The 19456-nt window shown below is 42.7% G+C and overlaps 1 protein-coding gene across 3 annotated transcripts in view; it reads right to left on the bottom strand.

Annotated features, from left to right (window-relative positions):
* FLT1 (fms related receptor tyrosine kinase 1) overlaps positions 1–19456 on the bottom strand; it is a 112326-nt gene that overhangs the window by 52470 nt on the left and 40400 nt on the right. For all 3 annotated transcript variants that reach the window (XM_065678459.1, XM_065678461.1, XM_065678460.1), the window contains exon 11: positions 7335–7449. In XM_065678459.1, the coding sequence (XP_065534531.1) occupies positions 7335–7449 (115 nt within the window). The remainder of the gene's footprint in view (positions 1–7334; positions 7450–19456) is intronic.

Below are 19456 nucleotides of genomic sequence, written 5' to 3'. Positions count from 1 at the left end.
CCAGAGACAAGAACAAGAGGGTGAGTCAGTAATAAATAAGAAACAGTTACCTACATTTCTACATAAACACTGGCTCAACATTTGCACTGCTTCTGTGTCTCCTACTCAGACTTTATGGCTGTCCCCAGACTCCTTGTTGAACCTGTAGGTAATATAGATCTCGTTTCCCTAAACGTTCTTTAGTAGAAAGAGTCTATTACTTTTCCTACTACATGAGCAAACACAGTGGCATCAGGACATTTGATTTTGGCTTATTTGTTTTAGAAAACCACCCTATGGAAAATTCAAGACTACAAGTGACGCTAACTGCACCTGTACCCCATTAAGGTGTCTCAATGGTCAGCTACTTGTCTGCTAACAAACTACATCTCATTTCTAACTAGAATTTTTCTAGACTACCTTTCTGGCTTTTCTGTGAGATGAAAGAGGCTCTGTAATACCAGATAGATAATTACAGCCCTTAAAAATAATCATTCTGTTTTGCTAAATTCAGTAGGTTGACCCCAACATATTCCTAATTATAAAGCATGGGTCCAGCCCTGTCTGTATTTTATCATTCCCTTTGAATTCCTTCCAGTTTTTAAACATAATTTTGTAAAGTGTGGACACAGGGCCCAGCACCAGGATTCCTGCAGCCATTTTATCAACACTAACTCAGAACAGAAGGAAGTCCCAAAACATCTGCCAGAGGGCTAATGTGGGTGGTTAAACACTACTTCTGCCATCCCAGACTTTCCACTACAAAATTAGCCTTTTTTTGTGTCTCATAGCAACTTTGCCCAGGAAGGAACAGTGACCTAAAATGCACAGTGAAGGACAATGAAACTCTTACTCTCTGACTTCAGGATACCTGCATTTGTTCTACTATACTCAGAACCAGAGCATTACTAAGCCTGAAAAATACAAGTCAATTATTCCTCCCACAATTATTCCTATGGTTTGAAAAGTTTTTGGTAGTATCAAAATGTATTTGTCATTATCAGGTATTAGTTTTTAATGAAAAATTGTGCATCCTGTCTGAGCCCACTACGGTGTTATTATTACTTTTGTTACACTGAGGTGTAGACTTATAGAACCATAGAATATTTTGGGCTGGAAAGGACATTAAGATCACCCAGTTCCAACCACCCTGCCATGGGCAGGGACACCATGCCCTAGACCAGGTTGCTCAAAGACCCACCCAGCCTGGCCTTGAACGCTGCCAGGTATAGGGCATCCACAGCTTCTCTGGGCAGCCTGTGCCAGTGCCTCACTACCCTCATAGTAAAGAATTTCTTCCTTATATATATCTCCCCTGTTTAAGTTTGAACCCGTTGGCCTTTGTCCTATCACTACAGTGTCTGATGAAGAGTCCCTCGCCAGCATCCTATAGCCCCTTTTAGATACTGGAAGGCTGCTATGAGATCTCCATGCAGCCTTCTCTTCTCCAGGCTGAACAGCCCCAGCTTTCTCAGCCTGTCTTCATACGGGAGGTGCTCCAGTCCCCTGATCATCCTCGTGGCCCTCCTCTGGACTTGTTCCAGCAGTTCCATGTCCTTTTCATGTTGAGGACACCAGAACTGCACACAATACTCCAGGTGAGGTCTCACAAGAGCAGAGTAGAGGGGCAGGATCACCTCCTTCTACCTGCTGGTCATGCTCCTTTTGATGCAGCTCAGGATACGGTTGGCTTTCTGGGCTGCGAGTGCACACTGAAGCCGGCTCATGTTCATTTTCTCATTGACCAGCACCCCCAAGTCCTTCTCCGCAGGGCTGCTCTGAATCTCTCCTCTGCCCAACCTGTAGCTGTGCCTGGGATTGCTTAGACCCAGGAGCAGGACCTTGCGCTTTGCATTGTTGAACTTCATGAGGTTAGCATTGGCCCACAGCTCAAGCACGTTTAGTTACACTAAAGCAGCATGAATGCAGTTACTGACCAGAGTGCTTACAGCTTATTCCTTTTTTGTTTTGGTTATTAAGTAACTCTACAGAACACTCTTCAGCACTAAAATTCAGTGATTGAAACTTAGCTTTTTCCCAGTGTTGTTTGGTTTTGACCAACTCACACTGTCCCAACTACTCCTCAAGCGTGAGCCAAGGATCATTTCTAACAGGCAACTTCCATGCAACCAACGTCTTTGGAGGGCAAGGGGGATAAATGTTATGAACACAGGCCTTAGTGCCAGAGAGAAGTCATTGGTAGATTTAATTAACTAAGGCAGAGAAAGCCATAGAGTCTAGGAAAAAGGAAGACTGGCTTTGCAACAGAATATTTTAGAGACAACGTGTCTCTGCATAAATCTTGTAGTTTATAAGTTAGTCATAAGATAACATCTCTTTAAATAGTTTGTGAGCCCTCCAGTGGTGCACTCTGTGTTCTGCATTGTGGATGCCATCCAAAACCCACCAGAGAAGCAGTGTGTACAAAACTAAGCCTGGCATGTTGTTTATTGAACAGTTACGGCTGTTTAAGATCTGTCAGTGCTGCACCATTTCTCTATACAGCTATTGCTGAAAAAGGAGCAACAGAAAATATTCTTGCAGCCTTGTATTTTCTGGTTTTGCAACAGAGAGTTTAAGGCCCTGGATTTGCAACAGTGTTACATACAGAAAGTCTCAATACAGTTATCATGATCAGCAGAACAGGGCAAATCCTTTCTGGCATGCTTGGCATCTTGAGCATCATCTGTTAGCAAACCCCATTTACCACCAAAGTTTTGATCTTTTATTTCTCCTTTCTTCACTCATCATCTCAGCTGAAGCGCTACACTACAGGCTCATCCCAAAGCCAGGGGCTAGGGAAGTAAACCCCATACTGCTGCTGCTTCTGCCAGCAAATAAAAGAGGCAGAAATCCCGAGAAATGGAAAACAGACTGACAGATTCGTTCATGGTGGAAAAATATGAGGAAAAGACTGGGAGGAAAACAGAATGCAAAGCGAGCAATGGGCGTGATCATTGTGAGTGGAGGTAGACTGGTTTTTCCCCTGGAGGGTCTGCTGAAATTTCTCTTGTCTCAAAGTAGCTTAGATAGAGGATTCCCACTGCTCCAGCTGATGCCAGAGAGGCAAGAGGAGTTTTCAGAAAATGGTTGACAACTTGATTCTTGCCTGACTCCTTGAAGGCCTCTGCAGCCACTGGTCCTTTCAGAGATTGCTATCCTGACTTCTTGAAATATCCTGTACATTTAAAAAACAAAACACTGTCCTTTCAATGTTGAGCGGGTCAGTGCAAGTCTGACAAATGTGGTGGAGTCCCTCCTAGTTATGCTTTTAAGGCACGTTTATTAAAAAACCAAACCAAACCAAACCAAACAAACAAAATCCAAAATAAACACAAAAAAAACCCCCACCAAAACCCCCAAAACATCCAACCAACCGAAAAAAAAACCCAAACAAAATCCACAAAACCAACCCAGAATGAAATAAAGATTTGCTCTCCTCACATTCTTGGATTTATCTTTGGCTAAAGGAATATGTTTAGGAAGACCAATACAGAAATACTGGCAGCATGCCATTGGGTTGGTTCTGCTGACTCATGAGGAAATCACGCTACAGACAGTTATGCCATGGCATCCCCTGCCCTCCTCCCAGGGCCATGGGTAGAGTGAGGCAGTGCTCAATTCCTGCGCTGAGGGAGGGCATTGCTTTCAGGAGCTGCAGCTCGGCAGAGGCAGGTGCCAAGTTCTGCTGGTTTTAATCTCACTAAGGTCTTGGCCCAGTGAGCACCTCCCAGGGATCTGCTCAGAAGTGTTGACAGTGATTCTAGTAGCACTTACGAAGGCCCCAGGAGAAGTATAATGTGCTGAAGAGAGACAAGCTACACTCCCACTGCTATCTTTAGCCTGGCTTCCTAGGAAGATCACACTGTCTGTCCATCTGACAGCCAGCCCGTCTATCCGTCTGCCACTATCCTGTCCTCTCCCACGCACTCAGTAGTTTTTGAACCCATTGCCCAATTTCAACCAAAACTGATGGACAACTCAGAGCTCATAAGACCTTATGCGTTTCATGAAAACCAGCTGTTGGGTAAAGGAGAAGGATCAAAACGAGTGTTGTGTAGTGAGCTCAACAGCTTCCTCTTCTGCTTTGGGTTCCAGATGGCAAATCAGCACAGATGTACTGGCCAGACAGCTGGCATGTGTAGGGACTGAGGACAGACACAACGCATGCTTCTTCGTCTCATTGGTAAGAAGGGGACTTGGAAAAGAGCTAGAGGTCTAGGGACTGGCGTAGAAGATGCAGGAAAGACGGACCCATCTTATTTTGCATGGCCAAACATTTTAATGAACACTGATCATGCTAAGAATAATATTCATCAGTATTAGCCCTGAGTTATATACATAGCAGTCAGCTTTAGCTGTGAACACTGAGAAGCGATGGGTTTTAGCAGCTGAGTGACAGGAGAGTGTCTGTGACCTGTTTACACGAGAAGTCTAAGAATAGTGCAGTTTGTAGGAAGTCACTGAAATGTCCAACAAACTCAGAATGAAAACTTTGGGTGGGGGAATCAAATAATTTCAAGAGTTATCTTATGATTAAGTATTATGGCTTATGCAACAAAGTTCTTCCATTATACCACTCAAGTTTCTCAGTGTTCGTTTAGAGAGGCTTCAACAAAAACATCACTAAAACACTGTTGTTGTCACGGTTTCTCTGTCACCAGAAGAATAAGGTAGCACAGGCTTCCTGCATTACTTTAACCATACAGAAACTGGGTTGAAGATTTTTCTAACTTTAAAAATATACTTGTAGCTACCTTGATAATCACAGACAAACAAACAATCAATCAACCTACTGCAGAGAAAAGCCAAACTGGAGGCGCTCAGATGTTGCATATACAGGAAACTGGCACAATATCTTTAAGCAAGGTGAAAACAGCCACCTTGACTGCTGAAAGAAACCTTCTGACCATTCCTTGTTCATCTCTTCCCTTGATTACAGTAATCTCATCCTGTGGTCACCCCCATTTCTCCTTTCATGCTAACCCAAATGTGCAACTTTTTGAGTTTCTTCATCCATTTCCTACTGCTTTGTCTCCTACATCTTTGTTGTTTCCATTGAGCTTTGAGATTGTTTTTACCATGCTTGCTATGCTCGGATGTGGAAGTGGGGTGACGCTCTGTTTAGATAGCAGGACTCCATTGATGTGGAAGTGCCTCAGTTCATAGCTGTTTGCAGTAGCAGAACTGCTCACAGTAGCAGTCCATCAGAACAAGACATTTGTGATGACATGCTGCATTCAATGAGCTCAGTGCTATTAACAGTATTACAATATCCCAGCAGATGAGGAAGGTTTTGTCTGAACTGTGTCCCTTTCAGTTTGCTCTGGGAGAACAAGAATGACTCTTGGACTGCAAAAAGTGAAAAGCCTATAGACTTCCATGGGAAAAAAAATAAATCCTGGATGCTCTAGAGCAGCTGTGTGCGCACAAATCCTGCAACTCACAGCCTGGCCAGGAACCGGAGCATTTTCTGCTTACAATAGCAATCCAGCTGTGCTTGAAAAGCTATGGAAGAGCAGCAGAAACTAAGAAACCTTAGAAAAGCTGTGAAAAAGCTGAGCAAAGAGATTGCTTCACTAACCTCCCCTTCCCTGTAGGGACCAGGAGGAATAAAATAATGCAAGGTAGACCTTTCTTAGTTGAACTAAACAGCATGAAGACAAGAAATAAGAAGGAAAACCATGAAGTTTTACTGCAAAACTTTCCATGTAACACATGCAGAGACCATTCCTTGGTTCATTTCTGGGCACATTTTTTAAAAAGGACTGCTTGCCAAAGATTTCAAACAAAACCAGCAGTTCTGCTGCAAGGACCCATTATTAGCATCTTTGCTGTTGACTGGAAGTTGCTTTGACATTTCAGCCACTCCTCTTCTGCTGTCTCCAAAATGTACGGCACTCAAGGAGAATGAGATCTGTTGTTAGAGAGCTCCTGCACCCTGTGTGCAGGTAGGACTTTGCCCACAGCATGGCTAGATGTGTTCTTGAAAATAACTGGTTCTTATAAACTTTAGCTTATCATTCCCCCTTTGGAATAGAACGCACCTTCCTGTGCCTGAAATTATTTCCCTTTCCTCCTTCAAATCCCTCCTTATGTCCCACTTTTCATGTGCTTTCCTATGATAGTCTCCTCTACAAAGCTGATTGCTCCCATCTCTGTCTGCATCTTTAAGCACGTAGAGGTGGCCAGCTGTGGTACCTTCTAAATAATGCAACAGCAGCAGGAGAAAATGTAGTCCCAGGCCTGATTCTTGGCTGCATGCAAGTTCTATTTATTCTGTGGGGTGTGAAAGGGCCCTAACATGAGAATAATTGCAGCTTAAGCTCATTTTCATATGCAGGAGACTAGAGGTTGTAAGGGAAGGAAACCTCTATCCCCAGTGCCCTTAGAATTATAAAAAGCATTTCAGTCTCCTTAGAAATGAGAAACCTAGAATAAGGTAGGTTTTAAAATACGTAATCCCTCCAGCCATTACTACCACAAACCAAACCAGCCTGTGAAAAAAAGATGTTGTGGCTGTGGCATGGCGTTGTGCATCTTCACCTGAACTCCTATGTAGCTTGCAACCACAACAAATCAGTCCTTGTCTCACCCAGGTAAGTGCAGTTGATCTAGGGCATCCTTTAGTAAAAAAATCTTGATTTTTAGTTTTTAACTGATCAACAATCCTCCACAGCCCTTGGCAAGTTAATCTCTCCCGCGTTAGACACCAATAGACTACAGGCCTACTCATCCTTCAGAAGTGCCTGCATCTCCCCATGGCCCATGAAGGAATGCTTGACTTGTACTAGACAGTTAACATTTAGATGGTTAATAACACTGGAATGAATCTCACCTTGCTCTCTCTGACTGAGATGTCTTTAAAACTTTGTTTCTCTAATCTGATTCATTTGGCCCTTTAAATTTTTATTGCAAGAAAAGACCTGGTCATCTAATAATCTAGGACCACATCTGGGAATAAACTCTCTAATGAGAGTAAATTGTTTAATTCTCATAGGAAAAACAACAGGAAATTGTGCAATGTCACAAATGAAGCAAAGATGGCCTGGAACCATGCCCTTGTGCTTCTGAGGTGCCCCAAGATACTATAAACCAAGAAAGCAGATATGGTGAATCCCACTGATTGATACACTGTCTTGGCATGTCTCTCACCTTACTATGACTGCTTGCAGGAATAAGTACATCTCAGCAGATAAATACCAAGTACGAAAGTTATTTGCATATATGCAACTCTTCAAATCTAAACAATATAAAAACACTGGCCTCTTCACTATTACCTCAATAGCATTTTGCAGTGCTTTTTCAACACATGCTGTCAACACAGAAAGTTTGTCTGCTCCTAAGAATCATACCTTATTTTTGCCCTCTATTACAGCTGTCCTCTCAGTGATGCTCTGGATCCTGTTTCCTATACTGCTGCCAGCTTTCAGGATGAAAGATCCTTCAGTATAAGAGCAAAAGCCATGCCTGAAGACAACAAAAATGGAAATTTTATTGATCTGGTGGTCGAGAGAAATGTTTAACACATAAGACAAAACAATTCTTATGGAAACAGTGATCAGCGAGGGAAACTCCAGGTGCGGTGTTGACCAGAAAAGTATACTTCTGATTAAATCCTGCCGTTTGTAGCCTGACAATTTTATCCACTTCCACAGCTCTTCCTTGAATATTACCTTTCACCGTTTAGCTGACTGTGGACTGGGAGGTCAGAATTTACAGTTGAAGTCTAATTACAGGACTGTGAGAGACCAACATCCCATTTCCAGTGCTCCAGAGTCATCGTCATGGTTGAAGCTTGGCTTCAAACATGAGTTCATACTATTTTCAGCCTTAATTTCAAAACAAGTTATATTTGTTTTGAGATCCATTCTATAATGCATGCTGTTTCACCACGTGCAGGTTGGTTTTGTTATCATGAAAAATGATGCAAGTTCTCATTTCTGTGTGTTTTCTTTAGTTTAGTTTACAAAAATGTCAAAATATCCATACTGAGGGTCAGTGATTACAAGGCACAGTATAAATAACTATAATCCTCAAATTAGGAAAACAAAGTTAAACAAAACTATATGTAATTGTCAAAGAGATTTAAATGTTCATTTAGTCTGGGGAGGGGAGGAATCAACGTCATGCTAATGAATGCAAATCTCAGGGAAAAAAAAGGGGTTTTGCCTTATGTAACAATTTGGCTTGTAATCAGAACATTCAGGTGTGGTCATGGTAGAGCTAATTTATTTCTCAAAGCCTAATGTGGTACACACATGGAAATAAACACATTGGAATGCTTCTTAAATGCTGTCTGTCCCTATTCCTGTTTGAGGATATCTAATTTTGTTTTTCATCCAAAATTTAGTTGTTGCTTGTTCAATTCCAGCTTCATCAGTAGAGCTTAACCCTTCATCAGGGTCAGGCTCTTTCAAATATGACACGGTCCTTTGATCTTCCATGGATTTGAAAGGTAACTACTGTAGTATCTGTAATCAAATAGTTCTGACATGCATATCAGTTGTTTGGAGAAATGACCTTTAAAGCCCAGTGACTGGATAACAGCATGTGACGCAATCCCAACCAAAGAATGAGGTTCATTTCCCTTCAGCTAACTGTGCAATTTGCTTAAACTTTGTGTTGTTTATAGTATCAATGGTACAATAACTTTACATGCTTGTTTTTAATTGTGTAACTTTGCATCATGCTGACCAGTGTCTTAGCAGACATTACAGCTTAAAGAAATGATGATATGTAAACTAACTTGGGCAGTGATCAGATATATGATTGTCTGCCCAAATTTCTTAATGGGCACTGTGAAGCTCAGTGAGCTGAAAAAGCCAAACACCAGGAGCAAGTCATTGTCATTCAGGCACGGAAAGAGGATAGGGGGCAATAGCATGACAAGAAAGCCCTGCACAACTATTTCTTCCAGACTCTTGGTTTAAAAGCCAGCTTCTGAGATATGATTTTTGAGGCCATAGTAGATGACAGACAGTTGCGTTAAGACAGTTGACGCGTTCAGATTGGAAAAGAAAGTGGTTAAAAATTATTCAGAAAGGTAGATGCTATCTACTTTGCACATTTAATTCTTTAAGAAGTCTGGCTCTGTAACAAGACTAGAACACAGAAGACATGATAATGTTGGTAAACTGATAACATTTCCATGCCATAGCAGATATCAGAACTTATTTCATGATGCCCATACAGGCACAAAGGCAGTATCAAAAGCACATCCCTGTCACTGGATATTTGGGCAATCTCTGTACAGGGAGACAGAGACCTCAAATCTCATTTCACCCATACAAAAAAGAAATTTCAGGTTTTTTTTCCTTTCCCCACAGAATGAATTTATGTTTCTTTGTTACAATGCTGAAAATTTTTGCTCTTTACTACAAAATACCTTACAGAGACACATATTTTGGTACAGGACAGAAAGGACAGAGATTTTCTCAATAATGTATATTCAGAAATTGCTTGTGCATCTCTGACAGGCAATCTCCCTTGCAGCTCTGGAGCCTCCAGGCTTAGTTATTATTATGCTTGTCCTCATAATTCCTTGAACAAAACTGTATATATTTAGGTTTCAATGTCTTAGGGATAAGGACAGTGTTATGTCTTTGTTGATGCTCAGCACAATGAGATGCTGATTACTCATTAATACCATAACACAAACCACCAACATAATTACAATAACATCATGATAACAAGAAAAACACATGTAAAACTTTAGTGAAATATTAGCCCTGGAGGCACATACGTGAACCCGACTTATTTCACATACTATACTATCTCCAAGCTGCCAATTACGATGTTAATGCAATTACAGTGGAAAATCAAACACCCTTAATAGCTGTTGTCCATGGTTTTAATGAAAAAGGAGCCGCAATCAAGCTGAGAGTACATTATCCAACAGCTCACAGTAAACAGCGGGAGATGTGAGCACAGTCGTATGCGCCACTTTGACTCCACAGCCTGCTGGATCAGCAAACGTTTACAGATCAGTTGCAGCACGACTGCCTGGCAAACTCTAGGACAAGACTCAGACTCATCCCTTTAGATGCAGAACCAGATGCTTTCTCTCCTCAGATGCCAAATGCTCTTTCTTTAACCTCAAACACATTATGAGAGCTTAGGACAAGCATACAAGCCACCTCCAGTCTCCTGAGCTGGTTGTTAAGCTAGTACCCAATCACCCTGCCTCTTGCTGCTGCCAGTGGTGCCACCTGAAGCTACTGCTTAAGACAGCAGTATCAGGTAGAGATGGGGAGGGAACAAACGGGACTAATTAAGAGTTCTATCTCCTAACCTGACCTCAGCTTCTAACAACAGTCATTTTGTAACAGAACGAGAAAAGGCTCTCCTGAACTTAGAAGCAGTCATCAAACCAAATGTTTGTGTTAACTACAGATACTTGGAAAGAAAGAAAAACGAAAATATAAAAATTTACTCTGGCTGGGATCAAAATACACAATCATCTTCCCGTTAATCCAACTGATGTTTCATTGCGTGTGTCCTCAGATAACATCAGCTATGTATTTTTCTGTTTTGTAAAGAAGTTGCAAGTTAATCCAACTATCTACTTGGGACCTTATTTGTAGCAAGAACTGCCTGTGTTTGCAGGGAAATCCCACTGAATAACTGAATCTTACTCCAGGTATCTCCAGAGCATGTGAATTCCTGAAATGTTTTGTTGTGGGATGAGCCTCATTACTTTGCATCTTCAGGAAAGCTTACAGCAGGGTTACTGCCAGGTTAATGAAAAAGCACACAATGTGCGCAGAGATTGATAAACAAGCTGATATCTGCCAGCACATTTCTGAGCACTTCTTAGATGTTTCCCTGCAGATCTGTTCACTTCCCTACTTCGTGAGTGTAACTGTGCAAGTGTAGAGACCCTGTGTAATAGATGATAATGGACAGGGGCAGGGGGATGTAGAAATGTATGCTTCTAAGCCTTATGCAACCACAGAGCAACGTGATCAGGCCCTGCTGCCTTAGTGGAGCACTGGGAGAAGCAGAATAACCAGGTTTCTCCCCCTCAAGTAGTTTTTCCATGTGCCTGCATGCGTGCTGGCATGCGCGTTTGCCTGTGTGCATGCACACACACACCCGCACGCAGAGGCATGCTTCATCCTTTGTGTCCAGAGCCTGAGAAATAGGCTATTTCTTTGTAAAAACAGAAGCTGTTAATTCTCCTGTGGGTTTCCAGGGCGGAAGCAGGGGTGAGGGCAGCTCTGCGGGTGCTGGGGCAAGCTGGCAGCATGCACTGCCTGCCCTGCCCTGCTGCCTGCAGCGCAGGGAGAGCTCCACCAGCAGACCTGCTCGCTACCCTTAGCTTTGGGAATTTACACTTCTTTGGAAGGCTGGGGAGTGGTTTATGCAACCAGAATAAGTTCAGCTTTATAAGAGGTCTGTGATGTGCGGAGCTGGCACCGGCAGGGGCCCTAGAGAAGTGGCCTGGGGGAGGGGAACCAGCCTGATTCTCAAGAATACATCAAGCCCTTGAGGAAGCAGAGTGTGCCATGTTTGAAGATGCAAAGATAATCACAGTGCTGGGAACCGTCTTGTGTAGCGGAGGAAGCCAAACAACAAGAGGAAAGCAGCATATGCTCCTGATTTCGCACAGGAAGCTAGCAGCACCTCCTGCCAAAGTGAGATAAGAAAACTCCCATGGCCTATTCTGGACAAGGCCGTGGCTATCAACCTTAGCTTCACACTGTCCTCACTCTGCTCCGCAGCCCGCTCCCTTTCCTAATGAGTTTCAGAGCCCTCACCTCTATTAGCATACAGCATGCCAAGCACAATAGCGTGGTGTATTTATAACTATAGATGGGGAAAAGTTTCCAGGGTAAGAGTGTACTTCATGTCATCTTGATGTATTTCACTGAAATCAAACTACAGACCAGCTCCAAGCTAAAGTCCTGCCTATGAAACTACTGGTCTCAGAAGAAAAGCTATTTTGTTGTCACCCCAGTGATTTACAGTGGAGCATACTAGCTGAGGTAAGGGGTTTGTCTAATTATTCACAGGATGTATTTGACCCTCTGTGTGACAGACAGGAGTAAGTGAAAGCCCTAGACCCAGCTTATCCAGACACATTTTCTTCCCCATCCTGGAGACATTCTGCAGTTTAAGTAGCACAGTGACAAATACAAATGGAAGACCCTTGATCCCCATATCAGTTGGAAAAATACTCATCTTCTGTCTCCTCATCTTCCCAGCTCCTCCCTCCCAAACCCTCTTATGTGATGCCAGAGGCCATTGCAATCTTTCCCTCCTGTAACATCCCATTCAATTCTCTAAGCATTCCTCTTGCCAAAGCCACTGGCAACCTCAATCACACTGTTGTTTACTGAGGTAGTATTTGGCAGTTACACCAGTACTAGGAGCAAAAGGAAGCTATCCTGTCACTGACGGTGACCATTTTTGAGCATACTTAATGGCAGGCACAATATTTTTCTCAGCATCTACCCTTTTTTTAGGGCAGCAATCAATTCCTAGCAGCATCAGGGCAATGTTATTATAAACTCAAGTTGAGCTGACTCACATCTTTCAAGAGGCAATGGTGACGACACTAACTTTAAGGCAGGAACTCTGGAAATTCCTGGAATTGTAAAGAATATATAGGAACTGTTTTCCACTTGGAAGTTATCAAAAGAATCAAAATGAGATGGGCTTTGCCTGCTCCACGCCTTGGCATCCAACAACCTGCGATTGATAGCGAGGCGCTTGTTTAGCCACGTGTCCTGGGGTATATTGAGTTGATTTGAGGCAGGAAACAGAGAGGGAAAATAGTAGCAGGGACATGTACAGGTTGTGAAACGTGCTTTGTGGGGCTGGAGAGGGAGAACGTGTGCTGGCCCTCCACCAGTGTGCTCCACAGCTGTAGATGTGATTCTATGATTCTAAGGAGCTATGGTCCAAGTTCCTGCTATAGATCAAAAATAATCAGTGCTGAGCCTACAGCATTCGGTGGAAAACCTGCAGCCAGCTGGGATTTCATCCCAAACACCTTCACTGATACACAGGTTAGTAGGGCTAGGAGGAAATCTACAAATAGTAGGAGCTGGATGAATTTTACTTTGCATACTGTAGTTTGTTTATTTATATTTATTTAGGAGCTTAGCAAGGAATGCTAAACAAGAAATCCTAGTGAAAGCAGTGCAGATTCCTCCTTTGCGCATCTCATTTGCCTCTCTGCTCTCACTGGCACTGATCCCTACTGCAGTGTCAACATTTGCCCACCAAGAGGAGATGAGATGTCACCTGCCCATCTCACTTCAGATACCCTCGCGAGTCTTGGAGAGCAGCAACTCTCCATTGCCACTCCTTAGCCCTTGTCCCCAGTGCGAGATCAACTTATGACCAAGGATACTATTAGCCATGTTGAGAAGATACTCATTGATGAGCTTCAGGGTGCCTGGACGATTTCTGAGTGGCCTCCTGGCATTAGGTTGGGTTGGGGTACTGGCGCACTGCTCACTTGCCAGAATGAGGATTCAGCTGTCTTTTGTTTTGTAGGATGCTCTGTGTCCCCATTGAGAGGGATACTTAGAGGGAAAGCTCATTCTCTGGAGGAGATGTCCTGATTGCTCCATCCTCCTGGTGAGCATCTTTGAAAACAGTAGGGTATATGGCATTCATAGCTTTGCTGCATATTGCGTTGGCTTTATGGGAAAAGAAAATATTTGACAGCTGCACACTGCCTTTCTTCCTTTATCTACATGTAACCAGATAAATGGGTAGAGTTTCCCCTACACACTCATCCTTTCCAAGCATGATGGCCTGCCCCAAACTATTCCAGTATGCTACCACAGAAAGTTGATTTATCTGAAGTATCTCAAAAGAAGCAGTATGATCAACAGCTTAAGTTAAATCCTACTTAACCAGCTTTCAATCCTTCAGCATACCACGCTCACATTTCTACAGGGAAAAAAAAACTACTTCTACATCTGCACACCAGCTATTTACAACAAAATGCAAATGCCTGAGGCTGACGGTCACCAAAACACACATTTTGTTTCCAACATCTTTGCCAGTACTTGATAACTCTGGCTGTTTGGGAACATAAGAGCATTTGAAAGTAATTTTTAAGGTGTTTGCACATCCTGAGGTGACTTGACTTTTTCACAACTTGAATTTCTTATCAGATAATTCTGTTTTGCTTCTTGACCTTCAGTTTCCAGCTTCACACTGCTTACTACTCTTCATGGATGCAGAATACCATCGTACTTTAGCCGATCCTTCCTTCCTTCCTTCTTTTCCGCTTCCTTTCCCTCCTTTGCTAGACTGCCATCACTCTCATCTCCCATGCAGTCACTGTGACTCAGCCTCCACTTTCTCTGTGTGAAAATGACAACCACGTCCTCCATGGAGGAGCTGGATGTTGGCTGGAACTACAGAATTATCACTCAGAGCATGAGATTTCCACAAGCACCTAGTATTTCTTTCAGGAGAATGAAGTGTTTGGTTTTAATAGTCCATAGTACTGAAAAGAAGATGTGTTTTCTGATTTGGTTGAGTAGTAAGTAACCTAAACAGAAACACCATGAAGACTCTATATACAATGTCCACTCTTGCACTCCATTTATTTCCAACCGAAGCTCCCTACATAAGAAGTCCAATATATTGTTCAGGCCCTTCTGGCATAAGTTATTTTCCACGCACAAGTAACTTCTAACAGCTTACATGGCTTGTAGACATAACCTCACCTCAACTTCCAAGATCCAGATAACCCCAACATCTTCTTTCTCATAATGCCAAAATTTCCTTCCTTTCCCTTGGTTCACTGGCTGGATCCTTTTGCTTTTGTATCTAAAAAGGAGTAACTCTTTACTGATCTGTTTACACAATCCTTAATGCTCCCTGTCTTGTTGACAAGCAGGAAGCACAAGTAACACCCTTTCCATTTTCCAGTGACCAGCAGAGGAGATGAAAGAGCTATTGCTGCATAGAGGTTGTATTTTTCAAAATTACTTGTTTTCAGCTTCACTGCAAGTAGAGGTCTGAGAGCAGCTCTGCGCTGACCGGAGTGAGGGACTGGAAGTGCAGGCAGAAAACAAGGAAAGGATGAAAAAGAATGGAGGGAAACATTTTTAAGGAGAGAGGGGAATTGATTAGAGGGAAAACAGGAAGTGAAAAATACTGACAGACGTGGATATAAGACCAAGGATCCATCTACCCCATATCCTGTCTCAACAATGACCGTAAGCAGATGGTTGGGGATGAGTAAGAGCAAGACTAACTTCAGATACTTCCTCCTAATACTCCCCCAGTCACCAATTATTATGAGCTCAGGAACTTCCCGCAATGGAGGCCGTTTCTACACTTCAGTGGATGTCCAAGGCTTTGTGCAGACTTTCCAAACCCCCGAAGTCCTCTAGCAAGGAATTTCACAGATCTGCTATCCACTGCATGAAGAGCCACCTCCTTCATATGTTCCAAAGTACGTTCCTCCTAGCTTTATTTAATAGGCCCTACTTCTTGAACTGGCAAAGACATACACAACTGAACCTCAGACATGTGTCCTCTTCACAAGTCTGTAGATCTCTACCAAGTAGCCCCCAAGTCACCTCTTTTTTGGGTCTGAGAGCCTTGACCTCCCTCCTCACTCATCCCTCACACATTCCTCTCATTCCTTGAAATTCCTTTGATCCTTTTTGTTGCCCTCCTGGTGTGCCTCCCAGTTTGGCCGCGTCCTTTGAGATGAAAGGATCAGAAATGCTCATAGTATAAAAGATGTCGGTAATTTATGGATTTATGTGGAGTTATCATGGTGTTCTCTTATTTCGGTCTTTATGTCTTTCCTAGGAGTTCCTAACACTTAATTTGCTTTTAGAGCTGCTCATGACTGTGATCATTTTCACAAACCCGTGTATCACAACACTCAGATCCCTTTTTGTGGTAGTAATGATCAGCTAACAGCCTTTTTACACTTCAATTTTACATGGGAAAGCGGGATTGTTTTTTCCTATGTGCATCATGCACATTTATCTTCTGTGAATTTCATCTGCCACTTTATCACTCAGATACCCAGATTCACACAGTTCCGCATTTCTCCGCAATCAGCCCTCATTCTTACAAATTTGAATAACTTTGTATCATCAGCAAACTCTGTCACGTCCTTACCACCTTTACCAGGTTATTTCTGAACATGTTGACAAGTACAGACCCCAGCACCACCTCCTGAAAAACTTCACTAGTCACCTCGCCTTGCTGCAAGAACTGGCTGTTCCCTCTTAGCCTCTGTTTTCTATTTTTTAACTGAATATATTTTTCTGTGCGTGATCTTACCCCATACGCCGTGTCTGTTCAAAGCCTTCGGCAAAGGCTTTTTGAAAGGCGTACACTTAAAAGGGAAAAGGATGCTAACTAAAGTTTGTATATTTTTGTAAAAGGTGTACTTGATCCAGTAATAGTTCTCCATTCATAATCGCTCCTAAGCACACACAGAGTTTGACCTGGTGCCTTCCTTTGGCCGAGAGGTTTCTGGCTGCAGGCTGGGACGTCCCACTGGCTCGGACACTGCCAGCGTGCAGGGCCGCTCTCACGACGTGCGGTCCCCACGTACAGCCTGTCACATGTTTTATTTTCTATGGGCTGGGCCACAGGGAGTAAAAAAATCAAGCAAAAACATCCCACTGTCTGCATGTCCCTTATGTGTTCTTCTTTGAGACTGGGGGTCAGGCTGTCTGGAGTAAAGGTCCAAAGTAAAGCCAAGAGACCACACTGTGAAGGCAACAAGAGGGGGAAAAAAAAGAACGGGGAAAAAAAAAAAAAGAGGGACAGGAAGTGGAAAAAAAAAAAATAGGGGAGTGAGATAAAATAATAATCAAATCATTAACAGCTTGCAGAATAAATTCATCAGTGCGTCATCCTGAGGACACACCGGGGCAAACTGCATGCAGTGTATAGCATGTGTTTGTCAGACTTATTCATCCATACATATATGCCACATCTGATTCACATGGCATTTTCTTAGTAAAATAATAAAACATATATATCATAAAAATCTGAAATACTGCCTGAGGACCAGGACACAGCCCTACTAGCTGTTTTCAGAGGATAGAAGGTGGAAATGCAGAATGAGATGTCTCAGCACATTGCAGATCAGATGGTATTTCACTCTTTCTTTTGGCTTCACATTAGCTGCAGGTCCACACTGTTGCAATGTACACTCATGTCCGTTCCTCTGCATATTTTGAAGGATACATGAAAAACACAAGGGCTGATTTTTACTTATGCTAATCTATTTCCCCAACCATAGCAAAATTAGGGAATAGTTAGTGTATTTTTTTGATGTACCCATTTTAAGTATCTTTACATTGCAAGATTGGTGCAAGATTTTTGTGTAGTAGAGCACAGAAGGCATGTGCTGGAAGGCATGAAAGCCACCAGCCAGATCTTCACCCAGTGTGAATTTAGAGCTGAGGATCTGGCCACATGTCAAATTAAACAAAAGCATTTTTGAACTACCTGTTTATTAATGGCATCTGACCTACTTTTACCAGCTCTACGGACTCAGACTTCCCCTTCCTGAAAATGGAAGATGGCATGGGGAACAAAAACAGTTGCTGTGGACAAACTAATAGGCATCAATGTTTGCAGACATCCAACAATTAAATTTGGGTGGTTCAGTACATTTCTAATTAAGTACAATTAACATTTGTTCTTTACTTGTTCATTTTACATACCTCACTGATGTTCCAGATCCGGTTTCCCCTGATAATCTATCCAAGCACATCCTAATGATTCTGCCTTTCAATCCCTTATTAATACACACACATAAACAATGCAGAAATGCAATTAGACTGCTGTGCACACATGGCCTGGCTCCTCTTTCAGTGAAGCTGGTGGAAGTTTTGCCATGCACTTTCATTTGATAGTTTCAGTCTTTCTATATCTCAGCAGAAGTTTCAAGGAAAGCCTCTAGTTTTCACCTCTCTGAGATCAACAATATGTTCCTCTTCCTCCCTCTGTATTGCTGGAGAGCTATTTCTATTGAAAATAATTCCTGTGACCTTACCTTTACACTGCAGACAATCTCAAAGGGAGAAAATATTCCCTTCTTATCACTCTGTGTTAAATCAGTAGTGATTTCAATGAGGACCCACGCAGCAGAGCGCTGTGATTTCCTGAGCTTAGCTCTTTAGCAGCAGTATCAGCTTAGGCATTGCTGCACAGCACCTGGTTCCTGCTGCCTGCTTCTGTCCTCAGTTTCATACACTCAGCCCTTCATTCTCAGTCCAATCATTCAGGTGGGTTTACACCAAAAGTTCATATCATGATGCTATAGGGGGAAAGAATCATGTACCAGTTTTTCCAATGACTTTGTTTTCGTAGGCATCTCCACAATACCGTTATGTTTCCCTCTCCCTCACGCATACATACACACACAGAGAAAAAAACAAAAGCCAGAAAATACAGACTGGCGTGATGGGAGGGTTGTAAGATAATAATTTGATATGCAGTTTGGGGCTAAATAAACCTGACTGACAGGTCATGGAAAGAGGGAGGCAGCGAGGTGATGGGACAGTGTTGCATCTGTTTGCAGTTTCTGAAGGGCCGATTGGCCAAACCTTGGACAGAACATGACGAAGATCTCTCTGAAACTGGCCACATGGAAATGTCCACAGAAAGAAACTGCTCCCAAATGACATCATACAACTGCTGAAGAAAACAGCGCTTCCACTGAGCAATATCAGTATCCCACATGCCTTTCTTGGCAATCTCTGCCAGACCAGTTTAAGATAAACACAAATCTGCTGAAGAGATTCAGGTCAAGAACCATTAGCATCAAGCACGTTCCTAGTGTGCAGACGCTCGTTCTACAGCACCAGAGCTGATCACAGTTTTAGGTGGAGCCCAGCCTGGCTGTCTCCAGAGACCTTCAGCAAGCCCTGCTGCTGCTGCCCCTTTGCACACCTCCACTGACAACCCAGACCGAGCCAAAATAAGGCAAGAAGAAACCACTCAAGGGTGGTAGAGAAGAAGGCAAGGAGGCTGATGGACAGTGTAGGACAAGTGTCCCACAGGCTGTCTTCTGCTATATCCATTGAGCAACTGGGGGCTGCCTGGCCTAGGAATACATGTGTCTGCTATAGCAGGGTAAGCTGGAGTAAAATCGCACTTGAAAAGAAGTTTCTCAGTCACTTAAGAATGATTAATCTTTCATTTTTTAAATTGCATTTTATTTTAACTCTTATTACATCTTCTACTGTCTTTTGCCTGCCATCTCCAAATTTACTAGTTCTGCAAAAGCTTTAAAAATCACCTAAACACAACTTTTTGCCCAAGTTTTTCTTGATTCTTCTGTGTTTCCTTGGTGAACATTTCTATGTTAGGGTGAACATCAGAAGATCATCTTTTCACTTATCCATCTAGTTAGCTAGCTGGCTGACAGAAGGTTATTTAATTGCAATAGCATTGATTTAAGCAAAGTCATTTTAAGAGAAAATAAAGAACAGGAAAGTTTAATGAGGTTGGTCTG

This window comes from Lathamus discolor, chromosome 4 (assembly GCF_037157495.1).
Source record: "Lathamus discolor isolate bLatDis1 chromosome 4, bLatDis1.hap1, whole genome shotgun sequence".
NCBI lineage: Eukaryota > Metazoa > Chordata > Aves > Psittaciformes > Psittacidae > Lathamus > Lathamus discolor.
The sequence above is the reverse complement of the archived record's forward strand: the minus strand, read 5'-3'. Positions and strand labels throughout refer to the sequence as shown.